Below are 19,973 nucleotides of genomic sequence, written 5' to 3'. Positions count from 1 at the left end.
TTACAACTTATAAATCCTGGTGAAAGACATAGTTCCTCTTCTGTGATGATACTGGAAATTCCACACATTTATCTTCCCAGCTTCTCTTGTAACTAGAATAAGGCCATGTGACCTGAGCTCCGCCAATCAGAAGCAACCACCCTGAACTTTGAATGGGGAGGCAGTGACAAAGAAGCAAGAACTGTGGAGGATCTTCTCTGGTGACAGCAGTAGCTGAAACAAGATCAAATTGCATAACAATAAATTAGCAAGGGAATTCTGTGTCCAGCATTGGTGGGGGCAGCAGGGGGAGCTCCAGCACCTACCTAGGGTCCAGTGGAGGTAACAGTAACCACAGTGGCTTCTTCACCAGACCAGTATGATGGTGGGATTTGGGGTGTTGATTCTGGTCTCCAGACCTCATGGAGAATCTCTGAACTACTGTTATCTTTCTAGCAAATTCATTTTTGGCTAAGCCAGATAATTGTGTATAACCCAGAATTTTATTATAAGATGTGAATGTAGTACCTAACCCTATCCTATCCTGTACTATGAGTTGGAAATCTTAATTTCCTTAAATAATCAAATCTGGGCCAAATCTGAGCTATGATTAACATGGGTTTACAAAGAGAAGGACTTTGGAAAGAAATCTTGCGAATTCTGAGACTGAGAGTGGCTATTAAACTAAGTTCCATTCTCCCCTTCTTCCTTGGGTATCAGAACCCTGATTCTATTCCAAATGATGATATTCCTAATAACTAAAGACTACCTTTCCCAGCCTCCTTTGCAACTAGAAGACTAAGACATTTAGCCCACACTCTTTTTTGTTCTTTTCCATTTGTCTCCAGCTGTCTGACTGGAACACAGACATAGTACATCTTCAGCACCTGTCGCAGAATATGAAGTGAGAAAACTGTCAGCCTCCATATCAGCCCTGGAACTGCCCCAGTGAACTCAGTGTTGAAGTCACTGGTCTCTGCTGTCTGTTCCTGGAGGCCACAAGCAATTCCTCACTGATACCATGGAGAAGCATTTGAAATAAAATGTTTCAATCTTGGGAGAAAGTGAAGGGTTACCTACAGTCTTAGCAGAGATCTGGTTTGCCCTATGTCCTGACAATCTCTCTTGGGTCCATGTCTCCTCTCCAGTCTCATAGAACCTGATCTTTACTTGATCCTCTTCTCTTCCCTGATACCTAGGTGACCTTCCCCAGTGCCTTAACTGATGACCCCTAAAGCAGTTTTGCAGTGGTATACCTGGCTCTCTTAGAGGACCATGGGAGAAAATATGTATGCAAGTGCTCAGAAGATGGTGAAAGATCAGTCAGAAGTCTGCTTCTTTTTTTTTTTTTTTAAAGATAGAGTGAGAGAGAGGAGAGAGAGAGAATTTTTAATATTTATTTTTTAGTTCTCGGTGGACACAACATCTTTGTTGGTATGTGGTGCTGAGGATCGAACCCGGGCCGCACGCATGCCAGGCGAGCGCGCTACCGCTTGAGCCACATCCCCAGCCCCTGGTCATCTGCTTCTTGATTACAAATGATGCCTCAGAATGTATCAGCCATCTCATTTGCAAGTACTACCTTGCACTTGTCCACAATTGCATCTCATCTGCCCACTTTTGTCATTCTTCAGTCTTTTAAAGATCCACCTGAGATTTATTCCTGTTGACTTGGTATTTTACTATCTAGCATTTACATATAGCTTGCATTTATCTATTGGGATTTATAACCATCTCTGGCAATCTCAGTTAATATTTATTGAGTGCTTACTATGTGCCAGACATTTTTGCTCAGCACTATACATGGGTTATCTTATTTAATGCTCGCAGAAAACCTAAGAGGTTGGTGCTTCTCTTATCTTCTCTTTACAGATGAGGAAACTGAATCACAGTGTGGTTATGGTCAGGTGGCTAGTGAATTGTGTTGTCAGTATTTGAACCCAGTGAATTAGGGTTTGTGGCAATAAGACTGTCTCCATTTGAGTACTTGAGGGAAGAAGATACTGAGGAAGAATTTGGAGTGCAGTGGTTTATGGTGTGGGGACATGTGTGACAGGTAAAAAGGAGGAAGCACGATTAGGCAGGCAGAGCCTTGGATTGTACCGCAGATCTCAGAGCCTGGTTTCACCTAACAGGGAGCTCTGGAAAGAAGACTGCCTGTTTAGAGGCACTTGAGTTAGACAGAAAGGGTCAGGTCCTAGTGGCCGCAGCATACCCAGTCCCTCACACAAAGGGGCCACACAGGAAGATGTCCACTAGCTACAAATAGCAAGGGCCATCCAAACAGTGAAACTCCTTGTTCTATAAATACTGTGTAGCAAACATCTCAGGGTCCCTGGGTCAGCCAGGCACAGCTGGGCTTGGCTCTGAACTGTGGGTTGGTGTCAGGCCAGCCTCACGTGTCCAGTTCTGGGATTGGTGTCTACCAACGCCTGCTCTTCTCATGGCTGAAGTTAGGTCAACCAGCAGTTGAGCCAAACCAAGCTACTGCACTTAACACCCCAGCTGTTCACATACCATTGGCTGAAGTGAGACCCATGACCAAGCCCCAAACCAATAGGGTGGGGCAACAGACTTCCTGCAAAGGGGAGCCCTAACAAGGGTGGAGGGTGAAGGAAGCATCGAGAATAAACACACACCATCAGGCTAGCCACCTGACTCCAGAGCACACACCCTTGGCTATTTGGTTACAATGTGTTACGACTCAGTGTCTAAAAACACCTGGAGTCAGGTGATGGAATTCAGACCCATCTCCAACAGTTCCAAGCTATGTGTCCTAAGCCATGTACTTGACCTCTGAAAGCCTCAGTTTCCTCTTTTGGAAAATAGAGATAATTAAAGAATCTACCTTACGGGATTGTGTGGGGATTGAAGGAGAAAACGAAGGTAGAATGCTCCATGTCTGGTATGTGGCAGGGGCTTGGTGACACTGTATTTACTTCAACCTATGGTTGTTGTTATAGCTTCAATAACCCTCTACCGTGGTCCCTTACTGTTTGTTAACCCAGCACTGTGCATTCTGGGAATGTACGGCTTCCCTGTCGTAAAATGATTTCATTTCTCAGGTCACCATTGTTGGGCTCGGGGACATTCACTTGGGTTGGGTCCATGACTCCCTTTCCTATGATTTCTGGATTTGGGTTTCACCTCTGATGGTTGGAGATGTAACATCATAAACCTGGGAGGTGGCGGCAACCATTTCTGGAGAAAGCCCATGCCCAGAGGATCAGGGTGAAAAGAAGGACTGGCCACACCATGAGTTCCTTCCCCTGTTGCTGCTAAGGCTCAAGTACACTACCCCCTGGCCATGGCTGCTCAGTGACGGTCCAGTATCCTCCATCAGCTCATGTTGGGTTTCTGTTACCTGCAATTAAATTACCTGCATTTATCTCTGGAGTGAAGCCTCATCCCAGTGGTCTCCACAAAGAGTCCCTCATCATGTTATCTGTCATGATTCCCATTTTGGAGAAGTGTCAGGGTACAAGGCTTATCTGAGGCCCCAGAGAAGGGAATGGCAGGGGTAGGGTTTGAATCCAGACTTAGGGGATTCCAAAAGCCATGCTCTTTGTGGCTTTCTCCAGCGATAGTCAGTGTCAACAGCCAACCTGGTGACTTTTCCAAGACCTCCTGGTTCCTGAGCTGTTTATAAAGATGCTAAAGAAAAGCAGAATGTGTGGCTGTACAGAGAACAGATCTGTGTGTGTGTGTGTGTGTGTGTGTGTGTGTGTGTGTGTGTGTGTGTATACGCACCTGTGCGCTGCAGATCAAGCCCAGGGCCTCTGGGGTACTAGGCAAGTGCTTCACCACTGAACGCAGCCCAGCCGTATGCATGTCTTCTTATGGTGCCCATCAGCCTCTGGAGGGAAGCCTCATCCCAGTGGTCTCCACAAAGCCCTTCTCTTCAGAGTCCCTTTGTTCTCAGCCCTGACTGGGCCTTGGTTTCTGGATACCATGCCCAGAGTTGCTTCCCTCTGTCTTCCAAGGCCCCACCTCATGATGCTAAGTTCTCTTGCCCTTGGGCTCGCTGACTTTGAAATTCTGCTTCTTGCCATAGGACACCTCTGGGCGTGGTCTGTCCCCCAGGCCTCCAGGGTTCTCTCTTTCTTCCGTCACTGCTTCTCTGCTGAGCTTTCTTCTCCCTGGTAGCCCCCGCAGTTTCCAGCACATCCAGAGGCCCCAAATGGCCCAGAGCCTTCCAGGCCCCTCTACTCACTCCACTTCATGGCCAGGGTTCAACTCTTCTCAGTCCCCAGTCTGCTGGGCTCAAAGAAGGTATAGCCCTGATAATTCCCAGATGCCCCTGGTACATCCAGGTTCACTGCCAGTGGCTGATTAGGGGCAAACAGTCTAAGAATGTGAAAAGTGCCTTATAGGGAAATTTCATGCCAAATATAACTTTATTATTATTACTATTATTATTATACAAGTAATACATACTCATAATGAAAAATAAGAAAATTTGATAAACTAAAAGAAAAAACATTAGAATCATCCCAAGATAACTGCCATTAACATTCCAGCTTGTCTGGTTTTTTTTTTTTTTTTTTTTGGCTAATTCCTAAGCATGTAAGCAATTGCATTTATAAAAATGGGATTCCACTGTATACTGTTTTTTTTTAATATTTATTTTTTACTTATAGGTGGACACAATGTCTTTATTTTACTTTATGTGGTGCTGAGGATCAAACCCAGTACCTCACGCATGCTAGGCGAGCACACTACATCTGAGCCACAACCCCAGCACGAACCACTGTATACTATTTGGTAAACCTTCCCCCGCCGCCACAGAATACACTGTAATAAGCCACAAGCATCTTTTTTGTTGGTCTTTTCCCCACCTGTTCTAAGTTGTTTCCTATTTTCCTTTCCATGGACATTCCCTGACTCAGGTACAACTCCCTTCTAGCCAAAGCAGGCAGATTCCACTTTTGGCTGCCCTCAAAACCTCCCTTGCTGAGCGTTGGCACTGGAGTGGGTTGGGAGGGGGCTCATGCCAGGGCCCCTGCCTCAGAGAGCTGGGCTGCTGACCAGGGCCAGTGTGTGGTGAAGGGCAGGATTGGAAGGTGGGGTGCAAATGGAAGTGATGTGGGGGGACCTGGGGCAGAAGAGGAGACGGGAGGCCTGGTGGGAGGGGGTGGAGGGCTGGGGCCAGGACATGGAAACAAAAGGGAGTGTCCAGAAGGCTGCCCAGAACACCTGAGCATGAAGACCGGGTGGGCACTACTTGGCCAAGTGTTGTGGGTTGGGGAAGGCCTATAACACCAACAAAGGCTTAACCTCTTCAAGTCTCAGCTTTTCTTTCTGTAGAATGAGAACCTCTTTTGAGAACCCACCTTGCAGGGAGGGGGTTTGAGAGGACTTAGGGACATGATGGAGATAAGGCACGAAGACTGGTCCTGGCATACTATGGGCACCTTCCCTCGTCATTCTCCCAACCCCTCCAGGCCAAGGTCAAGGTCACCAAGGAGGCAGTGTGGACACTGGCTCTCAAATCACAGAGTCCTGGGTTCAGTTCTCTTTCTGCCACTTGCTAGCTGTGTGACCTTACACTTAGCCTTTCTGTACTTCAGTTCCGTCCCCCTTTTTATTTGAGGTACTGGGGATCGACCCCAGGGTGCTCTACCACTGAACCACACACCCATTCATTTTTTATTTTAAGACAGGATCTCTCTAAGTGGCAGAGGCTGACCTCAAACTTGCAATCCTCCTGCCTCAGCCTTAGTCTCCTGAGTCACTGGTACTACAAGTGTGCACCACGGTGCCCAGGTAGTTTTCCCTTTTTATATGGGACATGAGGGACAACTTCCTAGAGGAAGTGGCAGTAGGGCTGAAATGTTCTCTGGGACTGTTTTCCCTGAAGCCATGGAACCCCTACCTCCTCGACCTGCCATCTCCTCTCGGCATTTTCCCATCAGTCTTCAGACATTCTGGAAAAATCCCCATCCCAACTAATACCCTCCTCATGCTTCTCCTCAGCCATCCGTGGCCGAACGCGGCGCACTCCCACAGGGCCAGGGGTATCCTCCACCCCATCCCAATTTTCTCTTGGCCTAGAATCATCACTTGTCATAACAAAGGCTGGGGTCATAGTCTGAGGGACATGGAAGGCGCAGAAAGAGTGAGGCCAACTGAGTGCAGAAACCCAGCCAGGGGAAGGGTCAGCCCCACAATCCAATTCCACTTAATATCCCATAATAAAATGCTGTCAACACGAGTTTCCTGTTCCAGTGGATTTGTTAAGAAGGCTGGGGGAGGTCAGAGGTACATTCCGGCCCTCCTGGTGTGGGGCTTCAGTAGGGTGTGCAGGGGTTACTGGGGCATAAGGGCCCCCTCCTCATCCTGTCCCCTCTGCAGTCCAAACAGGCCCTCAGGAAAGGGGTTTATCACACTTGCGTGTCCCAAGGCTCCGTGACCCTGTGCGTCTCCTGAGAGAAGCATCCAGCCACTAGGGCCGAGGGAATGGTTTTAATGTGAGGGAACTCTGTCCTTGACCAGAAGTTGGGAAGTGCTGTTGGGAAGGGTATAAAGGAGGGCTTCTTGGTAAGATGCTTAGTATCTGGGTGGCCTCAGCCCTTGTGAGTTACAGTGCAGGGGGTGACCCCACCTAGTACCCAAAATGGCTGCAGGTGGCCCTCTCTGCCTCTGCTGCTAACCTTTCTTTCCTCCCAGGGGCAGAGGCCTGGGGTCCTTTGTGGCTGAGTCACCTGGAAGTCTTGAAGGGAGCCTTCAGTGAGAGCCTGCTACTGGGTGGTCCCATGGATCAGGCGAGGTGCTGTGGCTTCCCATCTCTCCTTCCCTGATGGAGTTCAGCAGTGCCAGGCCAGGGAGCAGCAGTGGGGGTCACTGCAGGGCCTGGGTGAGGACCCGGATGTTATTCTTATCCCCCTTTCCTCTGAGCCAACAGGGGCTGCAGGAGTTTAAGAAACGAAACCAGGACCTCATATACTGAGAGATGGCAGGAGGACAGGAACGGAGCTCTGTTGACCCCAAAGCCCACACAGCAGATGTGGCAGAGCCTTTGGACATACTGCCCGGGCCAGGGCCTGGGCAGGGACAGCGTACACTTCTTACTGGAAGTATCTGGGAGGGCGGGGGCAGAGATGGAGGGGATGAGGTCATGCCTTGGCTTCTCCCAGGGACTTGCGTGGGTGACAATGAGACCATGGGAGGGGCCAGGGGCCTGGGGGCCGAGGAGGGCAGGGCTGGGCCTCCAGCCCTTTTGTGAGCCGTTTTAATTCGTGTAAATGAGGGTTTTTAATTTGTTATTCTGGGTTTTATTTCTATTACCGTCTCATTTGCCTCTAAACCCTATTTCGCCCCAGCCTGGACCGAATTCCATTTGATGCATTAGGGACTAATTCTCCTCCCAAAGGGTTAGACGTTTTCTCCCCACACAAAAGTCGCTTATTTTGGATAAAGAGACGATTAGATTTATCTTTAATATTTTAATGGCAGCTGGGATTAGTGGGCAAACAGCCCCGACTGGGGTTGTTCGCTGAGGATTAGGTTCTGATAAACTCTCAGATGAGGCGCCCCCCCCCACTCGACTCCACTTTCTGTTTTCCACAAAGTGCTTTTTATTATTTTTGTTGAAAAAAAAAATTCCCTTGTCTTTTGGAGCATCATAAATTCCATTTGCTGTTTTCTATTAAATCAAGTTGATTAAATTCGTTGTGACTCTCTGCACATAGATCTTTTTAATTTTAACGTCTCCAGCATAAAATCTTTAATGGTGCAATTTGAAATTGCTGCAATATACAGTACAGGCCCTGATAAAACAGATGGAAATGAGGTTCTGCCAGGGAGGGGGTCCTGTCAGGAGTCCGTAGAGTCAGGAGCAGGCAGGGGACAGACTCTCCCTGAGCTGAGCAAGCAAGGCCCCGGTTCCCATCCCTGTTCGGTTACTTGCTAGCTTCAGGGCTTGGCCTGGAACACTGGCCAGTGTTTGTGGCATGCTTCCTGTGTGCCTGGCACTGTGTGTGCACCGCAGATAATCCCCACAAGGAGGCTCAGAGAGGTCACTGGTTCAAGGTCACACAGCAAGTTAGTGGCAGTGGTTGGGTCCAGGTTTTCTTTGGCTCGGGGAGCCCTATTTCACCTCTCAGCACCTCCATTCCTCATCAATAAAATGAGGGTGATCATTCTCCCCTGACTCCCGGGATCTGGATGGATCAGATGAGGTCCACAAACTGTCTTGTGAACAGTACAGGGCTGGGCTTCCCTGGGGACCTATAGGATGAGGCTGACCCATTTGGGGTTCAGAGGCCCTGCTATCTATCCATCCCTGGGTAGAGATGATTTTTGAGACCCCCCTAGATCCTTCCCTAACTCCAGGGTCCAGTCTCCCCCCTTCCCTTAACTCTCCAGCCCTCCAGCCTTGCCTCGGGCTTTTGCTCCCCATCCCTCTTCTCTAATCCTGACCTCATCAAGTCCAGGAAGAGTTGATCCACAGGAGCAAATCCCTCATTCAGAGAGGCAAAATCAGCTTAATTTGTAGCAATTTGAAGCAGGTCTTTGCCAGGATTTGAATATCAAATTATCCCACATCCTGGGCTGGCCTGCAGGGCCTCCCCCTGCTGCAATATGGATGGATGTGCTCTGAGCTCCACAAGGAGGCTGTTCTGGGAGCCCTGGGCCTGAGGCTGGGCTGGGTGGGAAGGATGGACATGCACCCCAGAGGGTTCTGAAGCAGGTGGGGGTCACCAGTGAGTCCCTGTTCCTAGGGGGCAATGCAGCTCCCAGGCCTGAGGGATGGGATGGGAGCAGACTCCTTAGATGGTGTACAACCAGAGAAATGAAAAGTTGTGCTCTATTTGTGTACAATGAGATGAAATGCATTCTGCGGTCATGTATAACTAATTAAAATAAATTAAAAGCAAATATGTCGGCCCTCTGTGTATGTGGGTTCCACATTTATGAACAGCAGATACAACCTATTCAGAAAAAAAAAAAACTGTATCTGTATTGAACATGGACAGACTTTTTTTTCTTGTCCTCATTCCCTAAACCATACAGCATGACAACTATTAACGCAGCACTTGCATTGTAATAGGTATTGTAAGTAATTTGGAGATGATTTGAAGTACAAGGGAGGATGTGTGTAGGCTACATGCAAATAATATGCCATTTTATATAACAGACTTGAGCATCCAAGTGTTTTGGATTGTGGGGGAGGGCCTGGAACCACTCCCCTATAGGTTCTGAAGAATGACTGTATACAGATTCTGTGGCCCCTCCAAACATCAAGATTTTCAAGACTAGAAAAGTTTGGGAAAATTTGGAGCAGCTCAATTAGCCAATCAAAAAATACCTGCTGTGCTCACTCCTGTACCTCCTCTTATTTTGAGGGTGAGCAGCCTCGTCCAGTGCCCACTCATTCATTTCCAGCCTCTGACACTGCACACCATTTCCTCTGCAGTCTGCCCCAGGGTCCCAGGGCTCAGACTTCTCTTCCTGTGTCAGCGTGCCCTTTCCTTGGGCCATCTGCCCCCTCCAATCCTCTGTGCAAGCTGGGGTCTGGCCAGCATCTTCTCATGTGGACCACAAAAGACACACTGCCCAGACCCGAGCCAGACCCCCCTGGTGGGCACGTTACAACTGTGAGCTGAGAACCTCTTCTCGGAGAGCAGGTGTTGGATGAACCACGCACTGGTCATGCTCCTCTGGGTCCTGCAGCGTGGAAGTGGTCAGGCTGTTGAGAGGGCCCCGTGCAGGCCTGTCTGCCTCCCCAACACCATCAACATGGAGAGAAGGCCTGCCCGGCTTGATCCTCTTGGGGGAAGGTCTGCGTCCCCAATTCCCACATGTTCTGGGAGCATCAGAGTGCCCACAGCTAGAAGGGAATGCCATGGATCAAGCACCACAGTGACACACACAATGAAACCACGGTGATCGTTAAGCACTGGCCAGGCACTGGGTACAGCTCTGAGTGCTTTTCCTCTATTCTCCCATTCAATCCTCACAAGACCCCATGAGGTAGAACTATGTTTACATGCATGCATTTTACAGATAGGCAAATTGAGGCACGGAGAGATCAGCAACATGCCCAGTCACTGAGCAGCAAGCAGTGGACCTGGGGCTCACCCGGGCAGCCTGACTCCAGCCAGTGCCCTATCTCCATCCATCACTTTCCCTTAAAACCATTTTGAATAGCTGGGTGCAGTGCACAAGCCGGTAACACCTGAGGCCCAGGAAACTGAGGCAGGAGGGTCGACAGTTCAAGGCCAGCCTCAGCAACTTAGTGAGGCCCTAAGCAACTTAGTGAGACCTGTCTCAAAAAAACAGAAAGGGCCGCAGATGTGGTTCAGTGGCAAAGCACCCCTTGGTTCAATTCCCAGTACCCGTTGACCAACAAACAAGATAGATAGTAGATGGATGGGTGAATCAATAGATGAGAGATAGATGATGGATGGATAGGTATTTTGCACAACACTGACTGGCCTTATTTGTTTATTTAGTATCAGAGATTGAACCCAAGGGTGCTTAATCACTGAGCCACTGTAGCCCTTTTTATTTATTTATTTATTTTTTAAATTTTGAGACAGGGTCTCATTAAGTTGCTTAGGGACTTGCTAAATTGCGGAGGCTGACCTTGAATTTGTGATCCTCTTGCCTCAGCCTCCCGAGCCACTGAGATTACAGGCATGTGCCACTGCACTGGGCTGTGACTGGCCTTATCCTTAAGGGCATAGACACAGGATGTTTTGGGTAGCACAGAGAGGCACATTTAACCTAAGCTAGGGCAATCACAGAGGTATTTTGGAGGCAGCATCTTTGTTTGTTCAAGGATGTACTTGGCATTGGAGAAGCAGAGATGGAAAAGCCATGCCTCCTAGCCCAGAGACAAGTTCCCTCCACTGAGACCAGTCACTAAGATGTGCCTGCCAGGCACAAGTCCCCTCCTTGTCTCAGCCAGTCCCTCCCTTATGGAGCCTTCCTGGGCCAACCAATTCCACTCCCTTCGTGACCACCTATCTCAGACAGGCAGATCCTCTTGGGGGAAGGTCTGCGTCCCCAATTCCCACATGTTCTGGGAGCATCAGACTTCTGAGTCCTAGATCATGTGCCTACAGGGATCAGTCAGAGGCTCTTGGGGGGTAAATGGCTGCCTTGGGAAAACCCAGTGGTTTGATTGAAGGGTGCCTAGAATGTGTAGAGAGAAGGGACCCCAGAAACCAATCAAGACCACTTAGAAGGGGCTCACGGGAGCTTCCCAGGCCCCCAGGCTGAGGTGGGACTCAGACCCCAGGCTCCCAGTGGCCTGGTCTCCTTTTGGGGTGGTCTGGCCCCCCTGGGTTCTCCTCCTCCCTGTCTCCCATGTCTGCCTTGCCTGATGGTGGCCAGGGTAGCTTTTCCTGAATAACGATGGTATTGGCTCAGATTAAGGGCAACTAGCTGGCTCTTGGCTTTTCCTTTTTATATAACAACTAATCTCCTTCTAATCAGCCATTATTAAATTATATTCCGTTTTTAATTCATTCACAGATCACCGTTGGGACAGCTGGATGGATAATTGGGGAGAGATAATTTATGTAAATGAGGAACAGCAGAAGGTGGGGGAGAGAGGGAGGCCCAGGGTGAAAGGGGCCCCTCCTATGCCCAGGCTGAGGGGAGGACAGTGGCTGTGTCCTAGGTTGGGTCTGCTGGGGCTAGGGCCATGGGACCTCAGGCTCCTGACTGGTTGCCTGCATCACATGGAGCCCTTCTGGCAAATAGGGAACATGCTACTTTTGGGGGACAAATCAGGTTTTCTTTTCAAAAGTGATCCTGAGAAGCAGTAGAATGCCCTGGAGAATTCTAGAGTCAAAGCTGTGTTTGATTCCAGCTACACTACTGAGTAGAGGGATCTCTCTCCATCTCTCCATCTCTCTCTCTGTGTGTGTGTGTCCTGGGGATTGAACCCAGGGGCATACCATAGAGCTACTTCCCTAGTCCTTTTTCATTTTCATATTTATTTATTGGTACGGGGGATTGAACTCAGGGACACTCGGCCACTGAGCCACACCCCAGCTCTATTTTGTATTTTATTTAGAGACAGGGTCTCACTGAGTTGCTTAGCACCTCACTTTTGCTGAGTCTGGCTTTGAACTCATGATCCTCCTGCCTCAGCCTCCGGAGCCACTGGAATTACAGGTATATACCACCATGCCCAGCTCATTTTAATTTTTTTTAATTTTAATTTTTCAAATATTAATTTTTTAGTTTTAGGTGAACACAATCACTTTATTTTATTTTATTTTATTTTATTTTTGATGTGGTGCTGAGGATCAAACCCAGTGCCTCACACATGCTAGGCAAGTGCTCTACCTCTGAGCCACAACCCCATTCCCCCTCAATTTTATTTCTATTTTGACCAAGCATCTTAAGTTGCTGAGCGTCTGGTTAAATTGCAATCTGCCTCAACCTCCAGAGTCATTGAGATTACAGGCACCACCACATTGAGTCTACGTAGCTATCTCTCTTTCTCTCTCTCTCTTTTTTTTTTTTTTTTTGGCACCAGGAATTGAACTCAGAGGCATTTAACCACTGAGTCACATCCCCAGTCCTTTTTATTTTTTTGAGACAAGTCTTGCTAAGATGCTTAGGCTGGCTTTGAACTTGAGATCCTCCTGCCTCAGCCTCCTGAGTCACTGGGATTATAGGTCTGAGCCACAATGCCCTGCTTGTGTACCTATCTCTTAACCTCAGTTTCCTCATCTGTAAAATGGGGGCAACAACACAACCTGCCTCATAAGGTTACAAAACTTCGGTACCTGAAACAGAAAAGCCCAATACAGTCCATGCTGGCTAGCAGTACTCCTATGAGGACTGTGCCTATGGAGTCAAAATCTGTCTCTCTATCGCACCTGCCTTCAGGCTCCAGAGTTTCCTTCAAAACTGAAGTTGCTGAAGGTACCACTGAGAATCATCACATTAGCTACTGACACCTGGGAGGGCTCCTTCCCTAGCCCTGAGACTTGAATAAGAGCATCTCCTTACATCACAAGAAAAACGGTGAGCTACTGTCTCTGTTTTACAGATGAATATGCTGTGCCCCAAGCTCTCTTGACAATTCCTGCAGCAGGCTCTGAGAAGCCCCAGAAGCTGGCTTAGAAAGGAACAGGAGGTTCATAAAATTAGGAGCCCAGATGGAGGCTGTTTTGGGAAGGTGCTTTGGGGACTGGCAGACAGGATCAGGGCTGGCAGAGGAGGCCGGTGAAGGAGACTGGACCTTCAGCTCTTCTGGCTGTCCCTCTGGGGCCCCAGCAATCAGGCACAGGTGGTCTGACAGAGAGTGAAGGATGAGGTCTGCTTGTGACGGGGACTGGCAGGGGATGGCAAGGACTGGTGGGACCTTGGACGGTTCCCAGAGGGAAGCAGGGGATTAAGGAGGGCCAGGAAGGGTGGTCCCAGGGGGTCCATGCAGAGTAATGGGATTAGCCCTTGGGCAGTGAGTGAAAGTTATTATCTTGTGGGGCCTCTGTCCTTCCACCCAAGGCTGCAGCTGTCACCCATCCCTGCAGAGAGTCGCTGACAGCTCCCCCCCCCATACTTGGGGCAGGCTGGCACCCTCTGCTCCCCACAGGCTTTCTTGCTGTGGTCATCTGTCAGGGGGCTGGCCTTCTAGACAGCTTTCTGCCTGCCCTTGATAGGGCCACCCTCACATATTGTGACCAGCATTGCCCTGAGTCTCAGTTTCCCCCCAGAGAACTGTGAGGGAGATCCTCTGAGGCCTGGAATTCCCAAGACCTGGATTTCAGGCTATGCTGTGCCTTAGCTGTGTGACCCTGGGTAGATCCTTTAGCCTCTCTGTGTCCCAATTGGTAAAATGGAGGGCAGTCTCAGGGCACGGTTTTCAAAGGTGAGGGCTGAACAGGGGGGTTCAGTGTCGGCACCTCGGGTCTGGGCACGTCCCCGAGGTCGAAGCCCTAGAGAGCAGCGAACCTGGGACTATCAACAGAAGAGATCAATCTTGCCAGAGTCTGACTGTCTCCACGCAGTGGATGGAGGAGGGCAGGGCCTGCGGGAAGAGCCTTCGGGCCGCTCGCGGCTCCCTCTAGTGGTGATGGCGCAGATTGCGCGGGAGCAGCCCCTTGCAGAGGGGATGAGTCCCAGAGGCAGGTTAGGAATCTAGGCCCAGCAGGTGTTCCTCAAGGCACCAGGAAGAAGGGATTCTAGGGGTCCTAAAAAAAAAAAAAAAAAAAAAAAAAGGCTTCTTCTTCTTCTTCTTTTTTTTTGGTACTGGGGATTTAAGTCAGGAGTGCTTTACCATTGAGTTACATTCCCAGCCCCAGCCCCTCTTTTTTTGGAGACAGAGTCTAAGTTGCTTAAGCCCTTGCTAAATTGCTGAGGCTGGCTTTTGTGAACCTCCTGCCTTGGCCTCCTGAGTCGCTGGAATAACAGGCATGGGCCACCGCGTCCAGCTATGGCTTCCCTTCTCATCCAAGTTCTGACATCCATCATAAGAATACAGTCCATATTGTCAGCTAAATGTTACAATGAAACACCTCGCAGCAGGGGCAACACAGCAGGAGCACCATACCTAGGACCCCCTCCAAAGCTCAGCGGACTGGGGAGGTTGGCCAGAGCATTTGTCCAGTATGGCAGCTAGTGCCAATCAGCTGCGTGCTTGAGAGGCACTTGGAAGACCCTGAGCTTAAGCTAGCCTGTTTCCTGTGGTCAGCTGACAGGGAGGACTAGTCAGTGGTTCTACCTTTAACAGGAAGAACCCTTTTAAGTGTAAAAAAAAAAATCTACAGATTCCCTTCTGATAGTACTTTCCATATTTGATTCCAGGGACTATGTAGTGACCCCAAAGTACTAGGCACTCAAAACTGCTTTTACATGAATTGATACTTTATTAATCTCGACATCTTTATGTTTTTAAATGATTTAAAAATAAATTTCATCTTTAGATGAGTTTTAAATCTCTGGAGAAGTTATGAAAAACAGTACAGTACCCCTGTATTCCCTGCACCATTTCCTTTGCTTATTTACTGCTTTTTACTGGTGATCAAACCCACGGGTGCTCTACAAGCACATCCCAAACTCAACCACTCAACCACATCCTCAGATCTTTTTATATTTTTATTTAAAGACAGTTGCTTAGGGCCTTGCTAAATTACTGAGGCTGGCTTGGAACTGGCGATTCTCCTGCCTCAGCCTCCTGAGTGGATGGGATTACAGGTGTGCACCATGCTGGGCTGTGTTATTTATCTTGATCAATAACTCCTTAAACATAACAGTACATGCAAGTATAGTGTGTTCGTTGAATTACTTGCCTCTCCTGCCAGCACACAGTAGGCACTTAGTAAGTGCTAGCTCCCTTCTGTTACTCCAGAGCTGCATTAATAATTTGTGTTTACCCGACTCTCTCCCCTTTATACTGTGAGCTTTAATTTGTAGGCCCAATAAATGTTTGCTTAGTGACTGAGTGATTTGTGCTGGAGGGGAGGGGAGGATGTTGCCAAACCTTCACAGAGGCTGAGGGCCTCTGCTGCCCGCCTCAGGAGGCAGAGAAAAGCTGTCCTGGGACAGGGTTGAGGTAGAGAGTATGGGTTAAAAGGATGGTTGAGGTGGTGAGGGGGTGGCACAGGCATGGGTGTCCGAGACCCAAGTGGGGAAGGGCCCTCATTTGCCTTCTACCTTGTCTTTAGACATCTGTGGTCACCTCTGTGAGCTCCATATGGCATCCAGTACCCTTCTTGAATGGACAGGGACACCTGAGCCTGGGGACTTGGTCAAGCTGGGTAGCAGGGTGGGGTGAAGAGGAAGTGGTAGCCAGCATTCAGCACCTGGAGTGTCCTGAGCAGTCCACTCACATTATTTATGGGTACACTGAAAGCTGGAGGCTATGTAAAGCTGAGGTTTCAGAATTTGGGGATACACTATACCTTGAGTAGTTCTTAGTGAAGCACCCCTGAGCCTTGACCCCCCCAATTCCCCTGTCACCACCATTAAACACACTGAATACTTAACATGTGACAGGAGCTTCACATGCATAATGGCCCTCACTAAGACCCAGGAAAGTCTATGATCATTATTATTTTGCATGATTCCAGGGCAAGTCCTGTATCCTGAGCTGCATCCCCAGCCCTTTTCATCTTAATTTGAGACAGGGCGTCGCTGAGTGGCCGGGGCTGGCCTTGAACTTTCCATCCTCCTGACTCAGCCGCCCAAGTTGCTGGCATTACAGGAGTGCACCACCGCGCCTGGCTTATTGTCATTTTTTAAGATCAAAAAATGTGATTCAAAGAAATGAAGCCACTTTTGAGTCAGGGAACTCACAAGTTGCTGGGTCCGGATTGGAAGGCAGCTCTGCCCACACAAGCCTCAGTCCCCAGCCAGGACCTGGCTTCCTCTTTGCCCACTCAGTCCAGCTCCCCGGCTCCCCACACTCCCCGTCTCCATGGCCTTCAGTTCCTACCACCCCACTCCCCAAAGCTGTGCTGCCTGCCTCTAAGTTCTGCACTTGAGCGTCCCAGGAGGTCCCCAGGGACCCCAGTGTCCAGGAACAGTGGTGGGCAGAGGGCCGTGGTGCCTCTCCGCTGGGCCGGGAGCTGAGCTCTGTGGGGAGGCGGGCGCGGTGCACAGCGCTGATCCTAACCAAGTTTGCCAGCCCAGCTTTTCTCATGGCTCCCACACAATGGTCTGCTTTGTGCCCACCTGCCGATAATGCTTAATTAGGCGAGGAGTTGATTAATTTGAGGTAATTGACAGCTAATTAGAGGCCCACAGGCTCATTAACTTGACATCTTGTCTTCGTGAATTGGCTGAGTAGGGTCAGGTGATGGGAGCCGTTGCTTCTCCCTCCCGGGTTCTCCGAGCCCCCGGCTGAGGTATCACCTGGGAAGGGCTGGGCAGAGTCAGGGGTTCAGGTGGGGCAGTCTCAAGGCCAAGAGCAGAGGAAACCAAGGCAGCAAAGGATGAAGGTCCTGGATGGGGTGCTGCCTGACCCTAGACAGTGATCAGGAATGGAGGGCTCATGGGCACCGGGCAAAGGAACCGGGGATAGGGGGTTATTAACAGTGCAGTGTCCCTGCAGGGAGGAGGGTCAAGGGGAAGCAGGTGTGTGGGGAAACCGGTCAGTTGGGCAGACCAGAGCTTGAATCTTACCTCTGCTACGAAAGCTCAGTGTGACCGTGAATGAATGATTTAATCTCTAAATCTCAGGCTTCTCATCTGTAAAATGGGAATAATAATAACAGGACCTAATAATAATGGGACCCTCATGAGGTTACTGTGAAGAATCAATGAGACACTGAAGGACTTGGGGGCCTGGTGTCTCAGTTAAATGCTAAATGTCTTTGGCAGCAGGAAGAAGTGTCATGAAAAGCAGCTACGTGGCTAGAGTGGGCCTCCAGGTTATGGGAGGCCATGGAAGCACCCCCCACAAAGGGAGTCCCTGTTACCCTGCAGGAACCTGCATGCCTGATCCTAGCATGAGCTTGAGGAAGTGTGGAAAAGGACTTGTCACAACTTCTTTGGGGAGCAATTAGCAACACATATTAAAATAAAAGATGCACACAGTGTTTGACCTAGCAATTCCCCCACTAGTGATATATTTTGTGGATATATTTGTACATGCACAAAGGTTTAAACACAAGGATATTTGTTCATCCCAGCATAGTTTATATTGGCAGAAGACTGGAAATAATCTAAATGTCCATCACAGGGTATGGTTCATCCATATGGTGGAATCGTACATAGCTGTTAAATCTACACGTACCAGTATAATCAAGATCTGAAATACACCAAAGGGAAAAGTCAAGGTAGAACAGTGCGTAACTCCCACAGGTTGGCCACTAGTGGCCAGAGGGTTATGGAATGGTGAAGAGATGTATTTTTCACAATCTATTTTAAATATGGCTTGTATTTGTGCCTTTCCAAAATGTATTTGAAAATTAAAAAGCAATATAACCTTTTCCCCAAATGAACTCTAACTTGAAATTTGAATTAATAGGCACTGGTTCTGGCTATCTGAGGTGGAGACCATCCTACCCACCTAGTTCCTTCCTCCAGTCTCCTAAAGGCTCCAGGAGGGTTGGAGGATCATCTATTCACTATCTATGATGATGAAAATGTATGTAGTCCTGAATTCTTCTATGTGGTAGCTGGTAGCCATGTATAGCTACTGAGCACTTGAGATGTATCTAGTACAAATAGAAACCGATTTATTTTGGGGGGTGGTACTGGGAATTGAACCCAGGGGCACTTAACACTGAGCCACATCCCCAGCCCCTTTTTGTATTTGATTAGAGACAGGATCTCCATGAGTTGCTTAGTGCCTTGCTAAGTTGCTGAGGCTGGCTTTGAACTTCCTGAGCTGTTGGGATGCATGCACCACTGTGCTTAGCTGGATTTTATTTTATTTTTTTAAGAAAGGAGGTTTGCTTAGCTCACCGTTTTGGAAGGTCGAATGCTAACCAGCATGGTGCAGGCTCTAGCAAGGCTTCCTGTGGGCTGCCTCCTGTCATGGCAGGAGCACAAGGGTACCTCTATTGGAACGGAATTTTTAATTTTATTTACTTTTAATTTATACTTAATAGCTATATGTGGCTAATGGCTACCCTCCTGGATAGCACCTTTATCTCTTCAAGGGGCCAAACAGCCGAGATTTTCTTATTGTCTATTTAAGGGAATGCCCAACCCAGAGATTGCCGTGGGCACCCTGCAGTATAAACACAGACTCTTTTTGAGGAGGAAGTTTAGAATAATCCTGGAAAACTTGTTTCTTGAAAGAACTGGAGCTCCTTTCTAGCAGAATCAGAACTGGACTGAATAGACGCACATGGGAGATGCAGTAGCTCACCTGGAATTGCCAGTATTTTTTTGAAGGAAGGAGAGCCTGGGCGACTCAGTAATAAAACAAAAACATCTTTGGTTTTGAGGTGGTGGTAGAGCCTCTGGGTGACTGGAGGCCTTGGATTCGGGCATCCGCTTGGCAACTCTGTTCTGAGCACCCATGGCATGTCGAGCTCTAGATAAACACAGGAGCACAGACCTGATCCTGGCTCTGAATTCTCAGTAAGGGGTGGACACACAAAGGGGCGCCCTCATGAGAAAATCCAATTATGAAGTGTCTGGGATCCCTGGAGTCTGGCTAATAGCCCTTCCCCACATCAAGGTCACAGGACAGGCCCCTCAAACTTGTGCTCAGTCAGCATGACAGGCAGCTGCCAAAGGAACATGGTGACTGTCCTCTGTCCTTCCTTCTGACTCCTCCGAGTCCAGGATGAGCCTGACATCCTTCCTATCCCCTCATGTGATCACCCCGAATAGCTCTCATGTCATTTGGAGTTTGAAACACAGAAACCATCAGCTTCCACCAGTGTTTCCCTGTAGAGGCTCTGAGGACTTTAAATCCTTTTGTTTTGGGGCGCAGCCTACATGCAGTGAAGTGCAATGACTGGATGCACAGCAGGGTGAATGCTCACACTTGCACACCTGTATAATAGGAGGGAATATTTCCAAAACCTCAGAAGGCTCCCTGTGCCCCTTTCCAGCCAATACTCAAGGTAACCCCTATTCTGACTTCTTACCCCAAATTAGCTCTGTGCCGTCATTCTCCCCTGGTTCGTGTTTGTGTGGTTCACACATCCTACTGTGGAAAGCAGTACAGTGATTTGTTCTTTTTTATTGCATTCCATCCCACCGTGTGAATACACAATTTATCCATTTTCCTGTTGATGGACTTTTTTTGGCTTGTATGAATGAAGTTGCTATGAGCATTCTTGCAAGTGTCTTTTGATGGACCTTGACACTCATTTCTGTTTGGTCTGTACATAGACCCTCATTTGGGTTGGAATTAACAAAGATCGTATTCATTTTGGTGGGGGTGGGTACTGGAAATTGAACTCAGGGGTGCTCTACCACTAAGCTATATTCCCAACCTTTTCATTTTTTATTTTTTTGGGGAGTACCAGGATTGAACTCAGGAGCACTCAACCACATCCTCAGTCCTATTTTGTATTTTATTTAGAGACAGGATCTCACTGAGTAGCTTCTATCTTGCT

General features: G+C 48.6%; 1 protein-coding gene across 2 annotated transcripts in view; it reads left to right on the top strand.

The window, feature by feature from the left end:
• Window positions 1–19,973, top strand: part of LOC144377889 (uncharacterized) — a 70,297-nt gene that overhangs the window by 10,442 nt on the left and 39,882 nt on the right. The window contains exon 3 of one of the 2 annotated variants that reach the window (XM_078050546.1): window positions 828–4,518. The exons of the other annotated variant lie outside the window; for it this stretch is intronic. Within the exon in view, the coding sequence (XP_077906672.1) occupies window positions 828–835 (8 nt within the window). The 3' untranslated portion in view covers window positions 836–4,518. Of the gene's footprint in view, window positions 1–827; window positions 4,519–19,973 lie in introns of those variants that run through there. 2 annotated transcript variants of the gene reach the window in all.

The sequence above is a fragment of the Ictidomys tridecemlineatus genome, chromosome 5 (assembly GCF_052094955.1).
Source record: "Ictidomys tridecemlineatus isolate mIctTri1 chromosome 5, mIctTri1.hap1, whole genome shotgun sequence".
Classification (NCBI taxonomy): domain Eukaryota; kingdom Metazoa; phylum Chordata; class Mammalia; order Rodentia; family Sciuridae; genus Ictidomys; species Ictidomys tridecemlineatus.
Note: the sequence above shows the minus strand (reverse complement) of the source record. Positions and strands in the feature narration are given on the sequence as shown.